The sequence below is a fragment of the Zeus faber genome, assembly GCF_960531495.2.
Source record: "Zeus faber genome assembly, chromosome: 6".
Lineage (NCBI taxonomy): Eukaryota > Metazoa > Chordata > Actinopteri > Zeiformes > Zeidae > Zeus > Zeus faber.
Genome location: NC_137201.1, coordinates 32935979 through 32959751, shown reverse-complemented (window position 1 = coordinate 32959751; position 23773 = coordinate 32935979). Strand labels below are relative to the sequence as shown.

Sequence of the window (23773 nt, the reverse complement as noted above, 5' to 3'; positions counted from 1 at the left end):
TTTGTGCCTGAACGCAGCGCCCAGCGGAGGAGGATCCGGCTTTTAATACTGTTAACGCCACGTAACTCAGGGCTCGTCTCGTCAAAGTGCTTTTTTTAAAAAGGTAAACGTCGTGTGACCGGCACATATTTTTTTGTTTTTCATCCCGACCACGCTCTTCACACTCCTGAAAGAGACCTGGACACCTGTCCACACCTGGATGAAGTCCGGCTGGGATGGCGGCGTCGGGGCTGCGCAGTCTCTCCCGCCGCGTTGTGCTTGGGGGGCGGATGGGCGGGGCCGGCGGGGGTCCTGAGTGGGAGGAACAGCAGCGTGGCGGCGGGGGTTCCACCGTGGGGGGTGGGGGGGTCAGAGAGCCGGCTCCCCGAACGTCCTCCTGCACTCCATCACCCCCGCGCCGGGCGGGCGGTCGCAGTTGTGCGTCAGCTTCACCTGGCTGGGGGTCAAGCGGTCGTACGCCATCTTGTACTCGCGGTCGAAGGCGTCTGCGGAGGGCGAGGCGCACACCGGATCAGGGGAGAGAGAAAACCATTTCAGGATTAAAAAAACCCCCAAAAAAACACCTACATGACCGTCGTCTACAGTAAACACATCGGGTGCTCTCCACCTCTGTTGCCTCATGACCCTGTTTTCTAGGTCCCCAAATTGTTATTTTATTATCATCTTGGCCGTTAGCACAAATGTTAAAATTCACACGAAGGTGGATAATCAACAGATTGAGGTGCTCAGGCACTTGGCGTCCAGGCGGCTCCGATGCTCGATGTGCGCTTTGATGGTTCCTCGCACCATGTCATTAAATGAATAATCTTTGTTTTGACCCGAGACCCGGTGAGCACATCAAATGGGGTCGCGGCATCAGGACTGAGAATGTCTGGTACGCTGTGTGTGCACTGTACATGACCTGCACGCAGAGTCCAGGAAGAAATACGAAACTTACCAATATTAATGTTGTTCTTGCCCAGAGCGACCAGAGCGAGGAACAGCGTGTCTCTGTACAGACTCCTTCAGGAAAGAGAAACAGGAAGCGTTAGATCTAGAACAGGTGTGACACCTCCTCCTCCTCCCCCTCCTCCTCCTTGCCGCCAGTGATGACAGGTTTGGCTCTTTCAAAGCAAAACAAATAACCAGCTCTTTTGCGTGACCCCAGACTCAGGAGTTGTCTGCTAGGTTCGCTTCACTACGAGCAAATCGTTTGCGAGTCGTGCATCGCTCCTCACCGCTGCCGCCTGAAGCCCAGTTCGGGGCCCAGGACCTGGATGATCTGGCTCATGGGCTGGTAGATGTCACTCTTCTTGATGCTCCTCACGATTCCCTGCAGCATCTCCACGGTGAAGAGCTGTCCGTCCTCGCAAAGCCCCGAGCGCACCAGCGAGGTCGCACCTGAACACACGACAAGATGCTCTCATCACCCAACACCCGCTAACATCCGGCATTCGATCAGTGGGAAAGGAAAGACCCGGGTTTCAATCCCGGGTCAAATGACCCTGCAACAGACACGGCTCTGATGTGAACAGGTCGACCATTTTGGCCCCTTTACCGGCACGACGCGACGTGCGTTGAAATCCCGGACGCTGCCGCATAAATAGACAGGAATATTCATGTGTCATTCCATCATTTCATATCCCATTTAGAATCCCAAATAAAAACGTGTTCAGACGTTACTGACTCTTTCTCCGCATGGGGGACCGTGAAATGTTGCGAGTGCGGGGATCGCTCCCAAGCCTTCAGAGACGCAGTTTAGATTTAGGAACGATGCCGTTCTTTTGTAGGACCCAAGGGAACCGGGTCTCGATGTCGTTGTTTGTTTAGGTTTCCGTCTCCTCTACCGCTTCGTTCCCAATCACACTGGAACCATGACACGCCCCTTTTCCGGCGTGTTTCGTGTCGTCAAACGTGACGCACTCGAAAAAAAACAGCGTTTTTCCTGCCAGTGGGAAATGCTCCAGCCGCCTATTTTAGCGGGTTTTCCCGCGTTCAAAAAAACCCGCGTACACTGCACCCGCTAGTTTTGGCGCACAAGCGGTAAAAGTCCGGCTGACGTTGTCTTTAGTGACGGCAGGTGTGACTCACAGTGTGTGTTCCACAGAACGTAGCAGGGCTGGATCTGGTCCTGGTGCAGCGCCAGGTTGTCCCACATGACCCGGATCAGCACATGCTTGCTGTCCTCGGAGGAAACGCTCGGAACCTGGAGCCCAAGAAGCAGGAGGACGGGTTAGAACCTGAGCAGAAAAGACCCCAAACCCTCCCCGTGTTGCGATTCCCCACATGAAATATCAGGTTGTCCCCTTATCCCAGGAGAAAAGACACGATCATCATGTGATCACGTCGTGGATGCGAGGTGACACCACCTTGTCAGAAACTTTAAATCCTGAATGCAAAAAAGGAAGCTTGCCAAACGTATCTCTACTGATGTGACTGTTGCATGTGGATGGAAAACACGACTGCATTTTCATTTGTGTTCATTTTGGTCAAGAGGGGTTTTTGGCACCCGGGTCTGAAAGTCACATGTCAGGAACACGTCACCACACGTGAAATCCACGTGTTCCCCTGTGAGAGCAAAGCAAAAATCCCCGCGGGCGTCTGAACTGTAATGAAAGGACTTGTGATAACCTCGTCTCCATGGCGACAGTGCTGGGAGGCCAGGATGAGGGCCGGCAGGTTGCTAGGCAGCTCCAGCCTCTTGAAGTACCAGATCAGGTTCCAGAACACGATGGGGTGCTGGTCCACCACGCTGGGGGAGCAGAGGGCCTGGTCGCCCTCGTTGCCCATCAGGCTCTCCAGCTCCTTCCACAGGACCAGCGGGCTCAGGTAGGGCACCGTGACCGGCGTCGTGGTGGAAACGCGAACCGGTGCCGACTCCTGGAGCGGGGGGGCTGGCGAGGGCCCCGCAGAGGTTCCGGCCTCGGGATCCAGAGGAGGAGGGGGAGGAGACTCTGCTTCTGAAACAGGACTAGTCTCCTCACAGATCCTGAGGGAAGAGGGACATGAGTCTGAAGCATGAAGGACGCTACTGCCTGTCAGCGTGCACGTGTGTGTTGTGTGTACGTTTGTGTTTAGTGTGTGTGTTTGTGTGTACGTGTGTGTTTAGTGTGTGTGTATTTGTATGTTTGTGTGTATATGTGTGTGTACCTGCTGCACGGCCTCAGGTCCTTGATGTGCACGTTGAGCAGCGACAGGAACGGCGTTCCGCAGAAGGGACACGTGCTGTTCAGGTTGGAGTCGTCGGCCGTCCATCCGGCCATGATCTCCTCGTCGTACACGAGGGAGTCGCACGTCTTGCACTGCGAGCAGCTGGACACCAGAACCTGAACGGAGCAGAACCAGGTCAGACACCAGAACCTGAACGGAGCCGAACCAGGGGGGTATTCCCTAAAGGTCGCTAGGATCATGCGGTGACACCCCACGATAGCGCTGCTCACGTAGCGCCCCCTGATGGTCCGCGCTGGGCAGGTTCTCTAAACGCTGCTTCGAGCTGAACCAGTCTGACTCAAGATGGAGACGCGATGGATCAACCAATCGGAGGAACGCGGTTCAATAGAGGATCAATACACAACGTGACGTTTCCTTCACATCAACAGAGCAATAATTACTGATGGAACAATATACAAAACATATTTTTTTATATTTTGACACACAATTGCTCAAAAATCGCCGTATTTATAATCGCCTTTCCACTCAAACTGATCTTAAGTAAATCATCTGCACAGTGCATTTGTGCTAAATTGCGTTCCCTTAAAATACATATTTTTTAAAGAAACTGATACAAACCAACTTGCAATTTCAAACTGCAGTTTTTTTTAAAGAAGGACAAAACGTTGCAAATAATTATAAGTATTGCATGTACATACAGTATTGTGTGCTTTTTTTTTCCAAGGTATGTTCAATCCCACAATATCATAGCATATAATTATATATAATAATATACAATTATATCAAAATAGGGTATCTATTTAACGTTTTAAATGATGGAGGCCTCCTACAGTATGTACAGTAACTGCATAAAATAATATTTATTATTTCCGTGCACGCAATTTACTGGGAAAACAGGCATGTTGGTCATTTGAATGAGGAAGACGGCAATCCCATCTATTCAGAGAAGGTCATTAAAATATACACATTTAATATGTATTTCTTTCACTTTCACAATATAATTACAATGCGGAACTTTTCATGCAGAAACTGTGAAAAGTCAATTCTTTACGCACAATAAAATCCTGAAAATAAGCAAAAGATCTTCTTGATATGACTGGCGGAAAGCTTTTTATTTAAGTGAAATAAGTGACTTTTCAGAGAGATGAGGACAGTTTTGATCCTCAGTTTTAACCTCTTACATAATTCTAAGGACACAGCTTAGGGTGAATTTTTTTCCAAACCCCTTTGCGGACGGTATCAGTTTTGCAGGACGAGGCTAGTAATGTGATTTTTACCAGAGGTGTCAGTCATTTTGGGTATAAATTTACAGTGTAAAACTCTTTGATGTCGTTGGTTTCGCTCCGGACTGCATTTAAAAGATCAGAGCTCTGAGTTTGTTGAAACGCAGCAGGTCTCCGGGGCAGGAATAATTACTTCTGTAGTCAGGGAAAATCATGGCCATCAAGGTGGGATCAAAAAAGCGGAATTGCTCTCGCAGAGGTACACTGACGTCTAGAAAGGCTAAGACCATAATAACTTATATCACAAGTTTATTTTAAGAAACCTTTTCAGTGATGTGTTTCTATGGAACTCACCTCTACAGTGTAGTGAGGAGTCTGCTGGAAGCGGCTGGAGTCAGGGGAGGACACTGGGGAACGAAGACCTCTGGATGAAGACGCCAAACCTCCTACAAGCACACAGAACGATGCATCACACACCAGGACACGACCAGGTCAACACCAAGAACACCAAGTCAACACCAAGTCAACACCAAGTCAACACCAAGTCAAGACCAAGTCAAGACCAAGTCAAGACCAAGTCAAGACCAAGTCAACACAAAGACAACACAAAGACAACACCAAGTCAAGACCAAGTCAAAGCCAAGAACACCAAGTCAACAGCAAGTCAACAGCAAGAACACAAAGTCAAGACCAAGTCAAAGCCAAGAACACCAAGTAGAGACCAAGTCAAGACCAAGTAGAGACCAAGTCAAGACCAAGTCAACACCAAGACAACACCGATAACAACACCAAGGCACCACCACAGCCGACATACTAATGTCATTTTAGGTCAGAACAACTTCAGTGCAACTTAATTCCCCAGACTCTGTAATAAGTGGATGTGTGTGTGTGTGTGTGTGTGTGTGTGTGTGTGTGTGTGTGTGTGTGTGTGTGTGTGTGTGTGTGTGTGTGTGTGTGTGTGTGCGCGTGTGGCACAGGGCTGGTTGTGACGTCATCCTACACACACTGAATCAGCCTGGCGTCTGCTGGCCTAGATTCCAGCAGCACAAACACTCAGCGATTTGCGATTCTAAGCTCGTCTCTTCCTCCAAATTTAGAACAACTAATGTTCTGCTGTTCAGCCAATTTGGACGCAGCCAAAAGAAGTGATTAAACACCAATGTCCTTAAAAGCCTGCTTTTAACCACTCACTGCTGCCTTAACTTCACTTTCTTTTATTCAAACAATGTTCCTTCCATTACCGTTTTCATCTATATTTTTCTACTTTTCTTATGGGATGCAAGCTCTGTGTGGCCCCACGGCATGATGGGTATATATAAAATAAGCAGAATTTACTGTTCCCGCTCTGCAGTACAACTACTACTTTCTTCTCCCTTGTTGCTTTTGTGAGACTCCTTCCATTGTTTTTATTATCTCTGTGATTCTCTGTTTATTTATTTACTCATTGTATTCAGAAGATAAATATAAATATAATATGTGAATGCTGCTCAGCGATGGGTTATTGTCTCAATCAATTTTCACCTCTACAGCGATAATGAAAGAGGACATCATTTCACAAAATGAATTCATTGAAACAAAAATAAAAAACAACGTCACACGAAGAGAGATGTCTCATCAGTCGCCAAACCAGACGCAGTGACGGACCTGAGAAGGAGTTGTGTCTGAACACTTTGCTGGGGGTGCCGGGGAAGGCCGCGCCGCCGTGCTGGGGGGACGCAAAGCCGTCCAGGTCCAGGGCGGAGTCAGCGTCCAGGAGGGACGAGCAGTCCAGCTCTGCCGAGGTCAGCGAGGAGATGCTGATCTGGTCAGAGTTTGCATCCTGAGGGAGAGGAAGAGGAAGCTGTCACCCAGTGAACTTCCTGCAAAACTCAAGCTGCTTTCGCACATGAACTCCAGACAATGTCCGTATAATCAGGTCTGGACATCGTCTGGAGTTGCCCTTTCACACACGCAGCACACGACCGGAGATTGTCCGTGTCAGACGCGTTGTCACCTGGAAATGCTGCGTTTGGTTGAGACGAGGGGCGGAGCCTGGGCAGAGCGTGCAGGAGGCAGGACGTGACGCAATGACCCTGCGGCGTTTTACAGCCCACCCAAGATGGCGGACGAGGCTACCGACTTGTCTTTTTTGGCGTTGATACTCCATGAATTTGGACGTAATATAAACAAAAGAGTGGGAAGGAATACAAAGGAAAGCAGGAAGGAGTACGAAGCAGCTACGCTCCGTGCACGAAGATCCGCACAAAAGGTAAATAACTGGGGCGTGACAGAAACGTCATCAACGTGCGACACGCCCGCTCGCTCTCTGTGAACGCTCCAACCATCACCTGCTCCGTTCACACATACCGCTCAATCAGACATTACGCAGACTTTGTACTAGGGCGCTGGTTGGGTAATGTCCGGTCCAAATGATTTCGGACATTTGCGTTCACACATACAGCTCCTCCTGGTAATGTCCGGATATTTTTGGGGTTGCAGTGCATGTGTGAAAGCAGCTTCAGACAAAGCACCCCAGATGGTTTTCTACTGCTGCTGTGAGCTGAAATGTTTAGTGATACTGACTCCACTGAAAAATTAATTAACAATAGAACTTAAAGATGTCTTGAACATGTGTTTTTTCTAGGGATATATTTTAGTGATATTATTACACTTTTAAAGCGAATGGCAGCCTTTTATGCTCTCCATCAGAAATCTTTCCTTATTTTAAGAATACAATACAATTTTGGACTGTTTTATTGGATAATTCCTCTCGGTTATTAGATATTTTCAAATATAATACATTTTCTAATAATTCTCATCTCAACTTTTTTCGCAATTTGACCAGCCATCACCAGACAATCAGGAAGAGATGTTTAAAATGTCAGCATGGACATCAAACTCAAGCAGTCAGAAATAAAGACAGTTATGGAAGGTTCCAATGTAAATAATATTTCACAGATTGAATTTCCGGGCGATTCTCTAACCTGCGAGAGCGACGTCTGGGACGACAGGCGGGAGTAGAGGCGGCTGGCCTTCTCCGCCATGCCACGCCCCGCCAGCACGAAGCTGCTGCGGAAGCTGTCCAGCGAGGGCGAGAACAGCGAGTCCATGGTGAAGGAGGAAGAGGAGGGTGAGGGGGAGGAGGGGGAGACCAAGGAGGAAGGCCTCTCCCTGGAGAGCGGGAGCGACGGAGACGTCCGCAGACGCTCCTTGGACTTGACAGGAAGCTGGAGGTGGGTGTTGGCGCGGAGCAGGGTGGGGGGCCGGGCAGGGGGCCGAGGGGATGGCGTGGAGCGGAACGAAGGGCTGGGGGGGCTCTGCAGGTCCAGGGTGGTGGGGTTCTGCCGGTCGAGACGGAAGGGGGTCTGCCGGTCCAGAATGGGGGGGAACCGCATGTCCAGGCCCGAGGGGCTGTGCAGGCTATGCAAGTCGAGGATGGAGGGGGTCTGCTGGCCCAGACGGGAGGGGGTCTGCTGACCGAGACGGTTGGGGTTCTGATGGTCCAGACGGGAGGGGGTCTGTCGGTTCAGATGGGAGGGAGTCTGCAGGTCCAGGCTGAAGGGGCTGTGGAGGGACTGCAAGTCCAGGACGGAGGGGGTCTGCTGTCCCAGACGGGCGGGGGTCTGCTGACCCAGACGTGCGGGGGTCTGATAGTCCAGACGGGAGGGGGTCTGTCGGATCAAATGGAACGGGGTCTGCTGGTCCAGGCTGGAGGGACAGTGGAGGCTCTGCAAGTCCAGGACGGAGGGGGTCTGCTGTCCCAGACGGGCGGGGGTCTGCTGGTCCAGACTGGGGGGGCTTTGCAGATCCATTCTAGGGGGGCTCTGTAGGCCGAGGCTGGGGCGACTTTGCCGGTCCATGTCGGGGGCGTGGTCACCCGGGGGGGCGCCGACACTGCTCACGTATGCCTCCGTGTCCTGAGGGAGGTGCGGCCGGGCGGGTGGGGGGCTGACCCCATCAGGCTGCGGCGTCTCTGCCGCCATCAGGGGGGGGGGGTCCAACCCCAGCTCCATGCCGGACGCCTCACCACCGCTGCAGCTCAGGCGCCGCCCCTCCAGCGGCACCACTCCTTCCCTAGCGGGCTCCGCCTCCTCCGCCTCCTCCGTCTCCTCCCCCTGAAGCTGCTCGGGCAGGGGGCTCGCTCCGAGCGGGGGGGGCCACTGGTCCGACGCCAGCTCCAGGGATTGAGGCCCCTGGTGGTTTGGAGGCGTTCCGCAGGGAGGGACGGGGAAACAGGTGGGGGGAGCAGAAAGCATCCTGCCGCCATTGCCTGCGGGAGAGAAAAAAATAAAATAAATTCTCATCACACAGTTCCTTGACGTAGAATGTCCACTCAGATAGTTCTACAGAATAGTCTGTTTCTCGAGTGGCAAATTGGATTTATGTTGGATGTCGCTGGAGCTATCATTATAAAACAAATTTAAGCTGCAATTCTTGCCAAAAGGCCCAAACTAGACCCGTTTTAGCCAGTTTCCACTGCTAAGGAGGGGGATACTGAGGCAGTTTAGATAGTTTGTCAAGTTATAATGGATTATGCTGATCGCGTGACAGAGGTGTTAAAAGAACTGATCAATACGCTGCTCAGTTATATCATGGGATCAAATCGATAAAACATAAACAGTGTTGTCACTCCATTACGCAACACATTCAGCCCCGCAGCGGAATCTGTATCTGGAAACATCTCAATTTAACAGCAAACAGATTCCTAATGAATACATCCTGCCACCGCGGCTCCCAAAGGAGACGATTCATTTCACTGCAATAACACTGTGAAAAGGATCTGTTATCAGGTTAGAAATAAATATTAATCCAGAACTCACTGAACTTCCGCTGGCCCAGTGCGACGTCAGTCACTTGTTCTTCCTCTTTGGAAAGTGAATCATATCCTTGGTCCGACTGGCCGCCTGCAACCCAAAAAACATTAATTTTAATTCATTTCTGGGGGAAAAACACGCGAACACAGTTCTGTGGAACTTCTATTTCGGGGAAACTTGATGTTAAATGTTTTTTTTCCTAAGAGCTGAAAAAAGTGAAAATCCTCCTCCAGTGCCACAAGAGTTTCTCCTGTTCTACGTCAGACCGGCGTGATTCTCCCAAAGGGTGGAGCGCCGAGTGTTCTCCCAGAATAGAAACGCCGCCGAGGCTCCGCAGAAGGAGGAGGCGGTTATTAGCGATGCAAGACATCCCCAAGGTCACCGTCATGGAGGAAAGCGGAGCCCCTCCGCCCGTCTTCTTTATTATTTCATATCTCGGGCGGTGGCTTCGGACGTCAGACAGATGAGCTGATATGGGATTCAGACCTGAGGCACCGCAGCTTTCAGGCCTACGTCTCACTACCTGAGCTGCTGAGTTACTCGGGCAAAAACTAACAATGGATTCCTCACAGAGGGGACGCATTTTGACATTAATTGAAAGATAAAATATTCTGAAGAATACATCTGAATACATGGAAGGGCTCCATATATATTTTGCAATATATTACAAATTATAATCACAGTATGAGCATCGCCTAGTTTTCCTATTGTTAAGATACATATCCTGAATATGTTTCTCCATCATATATTGTGGGAAAATGATTGTGGGTTATACTTTTTATAATACATGAAAAGTGGCAATGCCTGCCATATCCTTCAATAAATATTTGATTCTATCATGTTTTTCAATGGATTATGTTAATTTCCATCATATAAATATATGATATATGTATGTGATAGCTCCACGTATGTAATCTCTGTCTGTTTCATGAGATGAGTTTGAGAAGAAGCAACACCTCATCCTCATGGAAGGAGCAGCAGAGGCGACGAACACTTTGATGAGTTCAACACAGAGCGGATCAAACCTGTGCTGCTGCCGTCGTCGCTGGAGTCCATCTTGTTGAAGTCCGCGTCGAGGGAGGTCCGCTCCACGGAGTAGTTAGCGCTGTCCAGACTGCCGTGGCTGAGCGAGTCCAGGTCACTCCCGTCTGAGGGAGAAGAACGTGAGGAAGGTTCAATTACATCACAGTCTGTTGAAAGGGCTGTCAAGGGGACAGCAGGTAAACATTCCAGAAAACCACCTGGAACTATTGGGTGCAAAAACAGCCAGCAAAGTTTCAATGCGCCATGAAGCCATCTTCAAAGATTAATAAATTATACAAGATGTCGGAGTTAAATAAAGTTAAAGTCAAATGTGAAGAGCAGCATCACCAGATAGCGTTAGAGCCTCACATACAAGTTCTAGATGGACTGATTGAGCTTTCCTTGGTACTTAAATAAGGGGGTTACTAGTCGGGAAGAATCAGAAATGATTTGAAGCGTGTGTTTGAACCTGAGAGCTGGGGGTCTCTGATGGAGCAATCCTGTTTCCTCCCTGCAGCCTTGAACTGCACCACGCCCAGGATCACGTTCCTCAGCTTCCCCCACAGGAAGTTCCCGCCCCTCGTGCTGGACGGCCACACGCTCTCCAGCACCGCCTGCACAAGGGAGAGCGGTCGGCGATGGAACATTTGAAGGAACTAAACCTTGCACCAAACCAGGCTGTGGACAGAGCTGCTCGGTCGTCACCTTGTTGTAGTATCCGTACGTGATGGCGTTGGGGTGAACTCCAGCTTTCTTCATCTCGAACAGGACCCTGACGGCCAGGACGGGCTGACCAAACAGACCGCACAGCTGCATCAGCACCCGGTAGCAGACCTGGAATAAAACCCACACGATGGGTGATGCAAACCGATTTTCAATGTATGGATATGGAGTATATGCTGGCATGCAATGATTTTCGTTATGTGTGCCAACGGTCTCATGGTATCTTAATATGATGCGTTTTGTGTGTGTGTGTGTGCATGTGTGTGTGCGCGTCACCTCATCAGGGGCCTGCAGCTTCTTTTCCTGCATTTTCCTCAGCACGTCGTACGCCGTGCGCAGCGCTCGCACCTTGGAGGGGCAGGACGCGACCAGCGCAGGCAGGCAGATGAACCAGAGGCCGTAGCAGTGACGCAGCAGACACTTGGACCACATCTGGGGCATCGACGAGTGAGCTTTGGCCATTTTCTGAGTTGATTTGATCTCCTGGAATGGAAGAAGTTGACCATCGGTAAGTAGGGCTGCTCGATTATGGCAAAAAATCACAATCGCAATCATTTTGGTCAATAGTGACATCACGATTATTTAACACAATTATCATTGACTTTGGAAACATCATGCATTTATTGAACTTTCAAAAAAAGCTTGTCTTTTGAACGGTGGATTTTCTTGAACTTTAAAAATGATTCAATTGAAACAAAAAATAATAAATAAATAAAGACAAATAAATAAAATAACATATAAATAACATATAAATATATATTATTTACATTTAATTTAATAATATAATCATCATTGTCGTCTGAGAACAGTCATAAAAGTTCCCAAATCTGCGCTCTGCGATTATATGCGGGAATTTTGGAGCAGACCAAGGAACTCTCTCCGAACATGTCAGACCAGACGTCACTGAAAATCACGGATTCTTTTTTTAATCGCTCTCCTTTTGCGGGGATGGGGGCCGCGTCAGCTCCGGGGAGCCTCATCCCCGCTGCGCGCTGCCCAGCAGGAGCGCCCCGCTGCCGGGGAGGGGCGGAGGAAGCACCGGGTGCACCTGGAGCTCAACGCCGGTCAGACTTCATGTTTGATAATAACATATGTATTATAATACATATGGAAATGGACATGGAAACCCCTGGTGGAGTGTCTTTCAGTTCAACTAAACATGCCACGTGGTACGGTCGCACAGCCGGCCGGCGCACATGCACAACAACAGCCCGGCTGAGAGTGAGTTTGGGGAGGGGCGAAGGAAGAAGGTGAGGAAGGAGAGGGGTGCATTGGATTTATAACACAAGACAAAATGAGAGCATCATTGAGAAACGGAATGCAGCGCAATAATCCTTTTTTCTCGATTGTCTTATTTTCATAGTCGTTGGAAGCCAAAACCGTGATTGAAAATAATATTCGATGAATCGCCGAGGCCTATCAGTAAGGCTGACGTTTAGCTGAGACTCAGATCTACAGTCGTGAATTAGACCCAGTACGTGTTACAGTAGGACGTGTCATTTCTGAGATCACAAGTTAACATCATCTAATAGATAGAAAGGATACCCCAAACAATACCACGTTATTGGAAAGGCTGAGTGAAATAACAGATGGATTGGAGCCTATTTCAAGAGTTTAAGAGTTTAAGTGATTTAGGTTGTAGGGCTGACCTGCTTGGATCGTCTGAAGATGGCAGTCGGACTGGCTGGGCTGCTGTGGCGCGGAGCCATGGCTGATGGAGGATTTGGTCCCTTGAACGGCTCCAGAAGCTCCGTGTCCAGCACAGGGAACCCAGCGTAACTACACAAAGCACACGCACACACACACACACACACACACACACACACACACACACACACACACACACACACACACACACACACACACACACACACACACACACACACACACACACACACACACACACACACACACTTTCAGATTCTCTGAAATCTACCAAAGTGGACATCAAAAGTACTTTATCCTTCATAAACACTGGCACAAGCCAAAACAGGCTCAACATGACGGCTCCTTCATCCCAGGAGTCTGAACACAACACAACACAAAACACCCGAAAGCCGATGCATCCGAGCTTAAAATAATCACAAAGCCTCACAGCAGCGTCTAACAATAGAGGCGGTTTAAGCCGAGTCTCTCCCTGGGGATGAGCGTTGTGCAGGAGCAGGAGAACCAGTCAGGTCTGAACGGCAGTACCTATAGCACAGAGGATGCTCCTCCCCCGGGGGCAGCGGGGGCAACTCGGGGGGGTTTATGTAGACCGTGTGCTCGGAGCGGTGGGATTCATCCAGCTCAATCAGTCTGCTGTCCTCTGGGCGTTCACTGTCCACCTGGTCAAACGGAGAAACACAAAGTCATTACTGGCCAGCACACTATTCTCAATTTCGCTCCCAACCTCTTCTGCTTGAAGCCTGGGTGGAGGGAGAGAGGTCTGGATGGATGGAGATGGATCTGGATGGATGTAGCGGGTTTAGGGTAGATGGAAAGGGGTATGAGTGGATGGTAAGGGGTCTGGGTAGATGGAGAGAGGTCCGGATGGATGCAGAGGGGTCTGGGTAGATGGAGGGGGTTCTGGGTGGATGGAAAGGGGTCTGGGTGGATGAAGCGCAGACTTTAATTGAAAAAATATGACTCTCCATACGCTGTCACAACTCTAGTGAAAGAAATGGCCGTGAAGTCGTTATGTGGAGCAGTACTTTGTGCCGTGCTCAGGGGAACAGCAGCAATACAAACCCTCCCTTAGGAACCTCAAGTTTAAAGCCCCGTGTTCTCTCTTTAAGAATGACGACCAAAAGACCTTCTGGGATGTCATACACCACTGGTGAATTGATTCAAGTAGCTTGGATCTGTGCAACAATAATATATTGCTATGATAATGGATCATTCAGCCAACTGGCGCTCAGTGACCTGAAAGCACTCTCTTCCACGCCGCTCTGCTGTCCTTCCTCTAAAACCTCAGAGGTCTTTCTCAACATCCTCCCATCGGCAACCTCAGCAAAACTGACATTGTAAGAATCAATGCTTCCACTTCTCCAAAAAAACCACAAGGACCATTCATACCCGAGGTCCAGCAGTTAATAACTTCCAAACATCCGGATTGCACAAGCTTCCTGAGGACAGAGCTTTTGTTTTGGATGCTTTTCTGATGTGTGTGTTACCGGCTTTGATTTAAGAAAGCTGTTTATGCTCCCTTTCCTTGAACGCCCAAAGTGGCGCAGGTCCCCACAGGACACAAACACGCACACACTCGTAAAAGCAGTGTGCGGCTTCTTCTACTTCTTTGTCAACTGTTACCCTGAAGAGAGGCGGTTGGAGAGCTCGACACGAGAGGAATGCACAGAGGAAATCTTGGATGACAAGTAGGAATAATTAAACTCAGAGGTTTTTTTTTTGCGGAGGCTGCAGCAGTCTCCAAAGCCTTTTGTGGCTTCGCTCTAATGGCCTCGGATTCAGTAAGGCACGCCGGCACCGCTAACGCGCACGGACAGCCAGGACTCGTGCTGCTCCAGAAGTCCTTTGATTCCATCGCGGCGTCACTATCTCATCCGGCGGTGTGCTCATCTCGCCTGCACCTTCTCCCGCACGGACGACACACAAGCACGCCTCTCGCAGAGTCCAGCCACATTCCGAGAACAAAGACAGGGCTTTAGATAGCGATGGAGAGGGGTTTCAGTTGGGATGGCCAAAGAGGTCAGAGGTCAAGCACTCGGGGCACTCACCTTCCCTCCAGGGCTGAAAAGCTGCAGGCCGGAGCCGGAGGTTTGGACCAGAGTGAAGGGTGGAGAAAGAGAAGATGCAGCAGAATGTTGAAGAGAAGACAAAGACAAGAGGAATAAGAGGAGATAAAACAGAAAGTGGGGGATTTACTGATGACGGGGGCTTAGTGTCTGTTAAATGACGGCTCAAGGGAAATGTCAAGGTGCTAATTACCGATAAGCTGTTTCTTATTCATTCCTGTGATTTTCCTATTAGAACTGCAAATAGTGTTTAATTAAGCAACACTCTGCCAGAGCAGACAGCTTGACGTGACTCAACGTTGCTCTCAGTGAGTCAGATCACCAGTAGGTGATCAACCTACACAGTGTCACGCACACACAGCGTCATCGGTTCCCGGTAAGGAAGAGAAGAGGTACTGTCGAGTGGAGCTTGAGGTAGAATAATAGATGTAGAGGGAGGTGGAGGGGAGGTAGATTAGAGAAGAGGATGAGTAGAGTAAAGTAAGAGTAGAGGTAGACTACAGGTAGAGTCAAGGTAGAGTAAAGTAGAGGGGGTGGGGGTAGAGTGGGGGCAGAGGGGTAGAATACAGGTAGGGTAAAGATAAGGTGGAGGCAGAGTAGAGGTAGGGATTTGAGGTAGGGTAAAGACACATCAAAGGTGGGGTAGAGGTAGACAGGAGGCAAACTAGAGGTACAGTCGATGTAGAGCAGAAGGGGGCACAGCAGAGTAGAGTAGAGGTAAAGCACAGGTCGACTCGAGGTAGAGTAAAAATTGAGGTAGAGAACAGGGAAGTAGAGGTTGAATAGAGTAGAGTTAGTCGTGGTAAAGTTAGAATAGAGGTAAAGTATAGATACAGAAGAGGTAGAATAGCGGTGGGATAGAGTCACGGTAGAGTACAGTAGAGAAGGGGTAGAGTGTTAGGACAGAGGTGGAGTGGGGTAGAGGTTATAAGGTAGAATGGAAGTAGAGCAGAGGTAAAGTGGGGTAGAGTAGAGCGGTGGTAGATGTCTAACTCCGTCCTTGGGTAAAAACTGAGACCGGGGGCTGTTCAATGATTGTCCTCAGACACAGGAACAGAGCATCTGCTTGGGTCGGAACAGGGAATATGTCGAGGAGTCTCACCTTGTCCACACACTCGTCAAAGAACGCCAGGCTGGCGTCTTTATCGCTGACGAAGGAGCACTCCTCGATGAAGCGGATGAACATCTGCGTCTTGGTCATGAGGGAGTAGAACTTGTGATGGGAGCGATCCCGGCTCTTCAGGAACCCTGCAGCAGATAAGGGTCCACAGCGCACGGGGGGGGGCGATATATGAGCCGGGCCAGCGAGCGATCACAGAGCGTCCTATCAGAAGGAGCTGTTATGTAAGGAGGGCCGCTGCCGGACACTCATTGTAGGAGGGTTGTTTTTTTTTTTGGATCACAATAAACCCGTACTTACAGGAAATGAATACCACGGTAAGAAACGACATGTCCTCCGGATCCCACTTACATAAGAGCCTGCAGATGTGCGGGGGGGATTGAACCACTAATCGCGCTGCCCAATGTCCAACGAGGGTTACGTAAAATAACCAGTCATTACCAAGGTGATTTAGGGCAAACTTCAATGGCCAGACCTCAACCCGCTGACTTGGACGGTACTTAACCGCACAGGAAAAAATATAAACTATAAAAAACAAAAAATGCATCTTGTGAGATTCTCTAAAAATTTGAGGATGTAGTAATAAAATGAACCTAACACATGATCACGTGGACGGGGCCCTCACCTTGGAGGTCGAACAGGGAGCTGGCGTCGGTGGTCTTCTCCGAGGGGGCTTGCGTGATGGGCAGCAGGTAGGCGCGGTAGCCCTTCAAGATGGCCGCCATGAAGCGCAGGAAGGCCTCCTGGATCTCCAGCTCCAGTTGGTGGAGGCCCTTCCCCCCGCTGAGCTCGACGTCGGTCACTGCCTGCTCCATCAGACCCTCCTCCTGGTTCATCTGGCCCGCTGGAGGGGACCAACACCACACATTAGGAAAGGATCAATGTTTCTGATCGGTGAGCGCCAATACTTCAGGGACACAAAACTGCTTAGCAGAAAGTACAATGACAGGCTGGCGTTCTCTACACTGTTCTCTGGGAGCATCAAACCGTGTTACATGAACTTTTTTATTCCATCCACCTGGATGCTAATAACTCAAGAAACTGCTTTGGTAGATTGGCACCTATGGAGCATGGATTACTTGGAACAGTTGAAGATTAAAATCAAATGAAAACTTTGAATCCTTAAAAGGAAAAACATTATGTCATGCTTATGTCATGAGAGAGAAAATAAAGCATGGGTGGGACATGAGGCTTGTTCTCACCCTCTGTGAGCTGCTGGTGCAGCTTTCCCAGCGTGTTCAGCAGATGCTTGCAGGCTCTCCTGGGCAGGATCTTCCACGTCAAAGCCCTCTTTTCCTCCTTGCTGAAAACACAACATACGGTTTTCATTTTAAGGGAGGACACTATGGAGGTTGGGGAGATGTGTAGGGAAGGAGGGAGACCCTCTGACCCCAGCGCTGACAATTTAATCTCCTCAAAGCACATCTCATATCTCTCAATTGTGCATCATATCAGTGTCAATGTTCTTTTGTACACATTTTTCAAATTCCTCTTTCACAAGAGAGGGGCTGCGTTGAGAGATCAGCGCTGATAACCTTGGATAAACCTCAAAAGATCCTATCTGAAGAAATATACTGTTTTTGGTGACCACATTCAGCTGGGGGCTCGCAGCCAAACGTGGCCATAGATGCCAAGGCAGCTGCAGCGGAAAGTCACTCACTGGAAGATGGTGTTGGTGTCGAGGTCCACGCAGCTGACGTCGGCCGGGGGCACGTAAAGGTCGAAGTAGCGCGAGTCCACGCCCACGATGAACGGGCACGGAGCGCTGAGCACGTCGGCCAGCGCGAGCGGGCACAGAGGGATGTAGGGGCACGGCCAGTGGAACGGGAAGATCATCTGGGGGAGGGGGACGGCCATTAGTACCATAATGAGATTTTGTAAATGCATTTATTTTCCAAACTACCATTAGCAGTAAAATGTTTATTTGGGGTTTTCGATGGGTCTCCCATTAAAGGAAAAGGAACCCGACATTATGCTCCGTCTGCTGTTCTCCTGATATCGAGAAGATGACTAAACTAGTAAAAACATCTCCATGTTCTGTTTTCTACCCCTATCTCCTCCCTTTGTGGCCCCTTCTCAAGGTTTCATCCATTTTCTCCCCATGTGTTTGTTTCTGGGAGCGTTTCCTTGCCCGGGTGGGGGTTAAGACTAGGGGACGGTGTAGATTTCAATGTGAAATTTGAAGCCTGTGAAGCCCTTTGAGACCCTACTGTGATTCATGGCTTCAGACATAAACTGACTTGACCTCAGTTAACACTGAAATTCCACAGACGATGTGAGATTGATTGTATTGTATTTAACACATTTCTTTGGGTAAATGCTAATTGTTGTTGTTACCAGAGCGTAAATAATCGTTCTTCTCGTTATTATTCACCTTGGGAGCACGGGGGGTATTACCTAGCAGGATTGTGTTTCGTATTTTTCAGTTCACATCAGTCAGGGTTGTATATTTTGAGAGACTCACGGACACCAGGGCCTCGGTGACGCTGGTCAGCACGGCCGGACGCAAGGAGTGGACCAGGATCTTGTGCTCGGTGACGGCAAGGACCAGCAGAGAGACGGCGTTCTTAGGACCCAGAGTCAGCAGCAGGTTGGACAGACTGCCTCCGCTACGGGGACACACAGACGGACACGCACACACCAGTCAGCGAGGGCGTTCGGGGGTGCACGGGGTGGAGTAACCCCAACGCGTCAGCGGGAAGGTCTCCTCACCTGAGCGGCAGCGGGGACGACACCGGCTGACTCAGGATCAGACTGTCGTGTGGAGACAACTGAGGACGACAAAAAAGATGGAAACCATGCTCAGACCGTTGGTTGAGCTCAGCACACGCAGACCGACATCCAATCCCTGAAAATTACACATTTACTAAAAAATAAAAACAACCACCTCTACTCCCACCATACTCTACTACTTGGGAACTGGTGAAGGAATACACAATTTTTTTTTAAATACAATGATTTTATTGTTTAATTTGTCAACATGAAGACATAATACAATATAAAATGTCCTGCATTATCTGACTCTTTTTCTGTATGTCGGTCAGAAGCCCCTGGAAAGCTTTATCTGCGTCTCAGCTCACCTGCACCAGGATGCGCGGCCTCTGCGAGGAGGGAAACGGGACCGTCTGCATGAAGTGGGAGATGTGCCTGTGGAGAGCCAAACAGAATGAAAGTGTTACCAGATCACGGAGATAAAAACAGGGCCGTGTCATCTTTCAGCGCGCAAAGCATCGCACTCACTTCTCGATGGGCAGGGCGTGCGGCCCAGAGATGGAGTATCTGTACAGGAAGGTGAGGAAACTTTTGAAGCACTCGAAGAAGGGCCAGTGGGAGAGGAGGCAAATGCTCTTGTTGCTATGGGGGCTCCTGGTGCCGCTGGGCTGCAGACTGCCGCTCCCCAGGCCCAGCTGGGAGCGCTGCCGCTCGGTCAGACTCGCGGGTGGGTAGGGCTCGTAGAACTGGATCGCTGCCCCGTACACCTGGGCAAAAGGAGATCACAGTGCAAACTCTCAGCATACACCACAAACCCGAAGTGGGACTTCTAGGATCAGAAAGTTAAAAGTCTGTCCTACACCATCCAACCATCTGGACTGGCTAATAAGCATCAGCCCAAAGGTCCAACTAATGAGTGGAAACCGATGGTTCAGTGCGCGGCCGGAGCAAAAACATGGCAGGACTCTTACTTTCTGAAGCTGGAATTTCCCTCGTCTATCAGACATACAACTAGAGGCATGAAGATCCTGATGAAAACTTTGAACACCAACCCCAACGGAGTGAGGTGCGCTGAGCGGGAAACTATCATTTTACAGCAAATCCAGAGGGAAAGGCTCACGGAAATAAAGCAGCCTGAGTGAATCAGCTAAAATATGCCGAGGCCTTTGAAGTTCCCTCTTCTAGAAGAGGGAATTAACACAGCACTACAGGCGTGAAGACACCAGGAGGAGAGCGGCTGGACCAGGGGTGGAGGGCGAGCAATTCGAGCAATTCGCATTCCAGGACTGTGCAGCAGCCCGAGCTGGATGAGCGGTCCGTTATTCAAAAGATCGACTGCAAAATGTATTTTATGCTCCATTGCTTCCAAAAGCTTACTGCCTTTTAGTATTCTGCTTACATCCTATGAGCAATTTGCTGTTCCGCCCAATCTTTTAGGAGTCTCTGCCTTTATGGGAATCAACTACCAACGAATCCAGAAGGAATAATTACTTTGCAACAAAGAGAGAGAGAGTGAGAGAGAAGTTGAGGGAGGGAAAAAAAGCAAAAGAAGAAAAGATGGAAACAGACCAGACTGTGTTATTGAGCTGGAACAGTGAAGGTCAGTTTATTGGTACCGCCCCTTTTAACAGCTACGGTCTTAAAAGGGCTTTAAAGGGCAACATTTAAAGGACAGTTTGACGATGGAACTGCTGAACCCTAAAGGAGAAGAAACCCAACTGCCTTCTGCCACCTTTGATAAATAAATAAGTAAATAGATAGATAGATAAATAAATACCTTTGAATAGCAGTTAAACTTAAAATACAGTCAATCCGGTTCATTTTTGTATTATTATGCTCCAGTCCCAGCGTTCCCACTAACAGACTTCCCTCTCTCAACAAACCCACCCACACACAGACACGTCCTTTAACCGCCGGTGAATCTGAGCGCGAACTCCTCAGTGAGCATCAACTTACTTCAATTATCTTTAAGCAGTAGGTCAAACACCGCTTAACACAGAGATCAACAATTACCAACACACAAGCTGTCGTCTGAGTGCGACTTTCATTTAGTAACTGAAATATTTTCAATAAGCATTTGAGAACAGACATGTTTTTCTGTGCTGCCCAATTCCCTACCTGTGTAGCTGTCAGGAACCAATATTAACCTGCTCTGGTGAACTAGTAAGTTCTTGGAAGAAGCTTTTCACCTTTTCTCCAGAGGCTCCAGTCAGCACGAATGTGGAGAAGACAGGGAGGGAGTGCCTGGTGTGGGCGGGCCAGCACTCGATGGTCGCCCCCATTGGCAGGCAGAACATGGGCACGGACTCAGGCAGGGGGAAGGAATCGTAGTCGTCCTCGGGGTACCTGCACAACAGACCTGGACACAAATACACGCGACATGACACTTCAGCTTCACCCTCATCTTCAATGTGGGGAAGTGACAGGGATGGGGCGATAGAATGTGCCGCAGCCGAGGTGTTTGAGCAGATGCTTCACCTGCTTTGTAGGCTATCATGTTGGTTTTAGCCAGAGACTTCTTATAGCAGAGGTAGACCGAGGACCCCCACTGAAACACCAGAGGACAGACATGTTTTAGTGCAGGCGGCGCAAAGTTTAAGGAGTGAAAAATGCTTCAAAGATGAAGAGAGAAAGATCTGAGCTCTTTCATCGTGTCACAAAAAGCCTCATGGATGGATGTGTGATGGGGGACGGCACAGCTTTCTATCATGATGACACTGTTGAGGTGACCCAGGTCCTCCACCCCCTCCTCCACCGGTCTGTCGGTGGAGTCGCTGCTGTGATTCACTCACCATGCTGCTGTTGAGGTTCTTGTCCACCTTGCAGAAGGTGTGAGGAGGAGTCTCCCCTTTCCCGGGGATGACGATGCAGACGTCGGTGACGGCCAGCGAGGTGTGGGGCTGGCTGGGCGGGGCGCGGCGGTACGTGATGTAGATCCGCTGCGAGGACGAGTTGCTGATGTTGGCGGGGCGACCGGAGGGCGTGGTCTGCACGATGTGACATCCGGTCTTCAGCTTCTCCTTCCACTCGTACAGCACCCTGGGACGCGAGGCAGGAGTTAGCACTTTTTTTCTGGCGTGTTCTACGGATGAGAACTTGACTCGGGGATCAAACTGCGTCTGTGTGTTGGCAGCGAGCAGCAGGAGCAGATCTAGAGCTAGAATACAATTTGTTTCATTTTTTCTTTCATTGGTTTTCTTTTTTTGGGTCGATTGTGATCTCCATATAACAAGTGTTGGCGAGAACAATCACCAAATTTCAATAAAAACATCGGCTATCAACACTTTAAAACTGTCCAGAGGAACAACAGACTCGCGGAGTCATAATCCTCTTTCTACGGGCTTGGAGCAACGTTCCCGCAAGGAGCCAGAGCGCTGTGCTGATGTGACCTGTCCAGGCTCCTCCGCTGCGCCTGGATCTTTCTCTCACGGTGTCTCGGATCCAGCCGTATGCTATTGTCTTCGCTCAGATCTCAGACCTCAACGCTCTGGTGTGGAAACTGTTTAAACAATAATCCTGGATCAGCGGTGACTGCTTTACTCTTCTACAAACAGATTTTCCTCAATGCAAAAATGCTCACAAAAAGCCTCGCATTGGAAAAACGTGGAGTGAAAAAAGACGCAGAGATGTATCAGTTACTAAGAGGTCAAAGCAGTGGATGTGGATGTGAGTAGATTAGAGTGACCTAAGAAAAGGGAGGGATTAGTCTGACGAGTGAGAGAAAGGTCAGCGGTGGGATTACGACTCACCCCAGGTCCGTCAGGGGGGGCTTATCTCGGCCTCGCCTGAAGCACAGGAAGATCTGCTGCCCTCGCAGGCTGGCGCCGTTCAGCTCGGCCGAGAGGCCGGAGGGCGTGGTCTCCACGCAGGCGAAGCCCGGGGGAACCTCCTCCCCCAGGGAGCGGATCACCACCGCCACATCCGTGATGGGGGCTTTGGCCTTGGCGGACCGGGGACAGGCATCGTCAAAGTGGAGCTCGTCTTCCAGAGGCTTGGGCGAGTCCGTCAGGCCGGCGACCACAAAGTAGTCGGCTACGCGAGGCCCTTTATCCTCCATCTTGGCCCATTCCCAAAGTCAGGGCTGGAGATCAGAAAGACAGGGAGGGATGCAGGTTACACTTTTTCATCAAGTCTTGGAAATCCCAAATTACGCAAGAAAGTCAATATTTTTAGCCTTACAAAAGGACTTAAGATAACAGACACAACATGTGTTCCATAAACCAAACCAAACTACCAGGACCCAAATCAGAAAGATCATCTGGAAGCCGTTAGGATGCATTCCTGTTCAAAAAAAAACAAAACATATTTCAGCAAGAAATATGGCCGAGTTGCAAACCATGACCCCTTCATGTGCCATGACAGATGATTTAAAATGAAACACATGCCTCTGTTAGAAGGCAGCCCGTGCGTTATACTGGGCTGGTTCTGCAGTCTCCACGTGGTCTGCACAGCCCGTAAGGAAGGAACTGAGCTTTTCTGCAGCAAAAGTCTCCTCTTCAGACACACGCTCATGGAATAAAAAGGCCGGAGGGGCTGCTGGGAAGAACAGAACCCTCTCCACGCTGGACCAGCTCCTTGTGCTTTAACTTAAGAAGCTGCTTCATCTTCCTTTGAACAGATGGTTTTCCTCTGCTGGGATATTCGGGAGCTAAAATAACAAGTTGCGCTAACTCACGAATGTACTGCGTTCGAGGCGTGGAGTACGTCGGGTGAGTGTTCCCCCTGGCTTCACGCCTTGTAGCGCCGCATGGCATTCCCCGAAATGCCAGCGAGAGGACTGGGCCTCGGCGGTTCTAACGGCATCAAGGAATGAAACTGAGCCCTCGCCTGGGAGGACAGGAGACAAGACGCTGCACACACAGCAACGTCGAATTAGAATCATTTAGGTTGAGGTGCGGGGGATTTGGATGTGACTCACTCAGTGACTTGTTGTCAAGTGCTGCAGTCTTCCCATCACGGGCAGAACGAGAGATGAAATGGTTTTATTTCAGGGTGAGTGGGCGCAGCGCCTCCAAATTGATTCATCACCTTGTCAAACGCTTCAAACAAGTGCTTTAAAATTTGAGCTTCTGCTCAGAAAATCAGTTTTTTGTTGGTGGTGGCGGTGACCGCCATCAATACATTGCGGCACCCAACGCAGTGACACAGGAACACATTAAATAACACAAAAACGCTAGATAAAACACTGGAGAGCATTTAAAACCTCATTACTTTCCTTTTGTGTTGTTTCAGCCCTGACTTGACATTTGTCGGTTTAATAAAACAACTCTCCTGCCTTTCGGCTCCGGATCAGCA

The 23773-nt window shown here is 49.6% G+C and overlaps 1 protein-coding gene across 1 annotated transcript; it reads right to left on the bottom strand.

Moving 5' to 3' along the window:
* Window positions 1–240: 240 nt before the first annotated feature.
* On the bottom strand, window positions 241–22535 carry dennd4a (DENN/MADD domain containing 4A; the record flags this gene model as incomplete). Its single annotated transcript, XM_080002953.1, has 29 exons — window positions 241–485; window positions 938–1002; window positions 1218–1380; window positions 2071–2185; window positions 2611–2968; window positions 3130–3305; window positions 4728–4819; window positions 6018–6192; window positions 7337–8622; window positions 9173–9256; window positions 10192–10314; window positions 10659–10803; window positions 10895–11023; window positions 11189–11395; window positions 12562–12691; window positions 13106–13239; window positions 14629–14649; window positions 15749–15894; window positions 16392–16610; window positions 16969–17069; window positions 17427–17602; window positions 18231–18375; window positions 18479–18537; window positions 18847–18913; window positions 19007–19245; window positions 20668–20837; window positions 20957–21026; window positions 21271–21517; window positions 22228–22535. 29 exons carry the CDS (start codon window positions 22533–22535, stop codon window positions 349–351), a joined length of 5487 nt encoding a protein of 1828 aa, XP_079859079.1. The 3' UTR covers window positions 241–348.
* Window positions 22536–23773: the final 1238 nt, after the last annotated feature.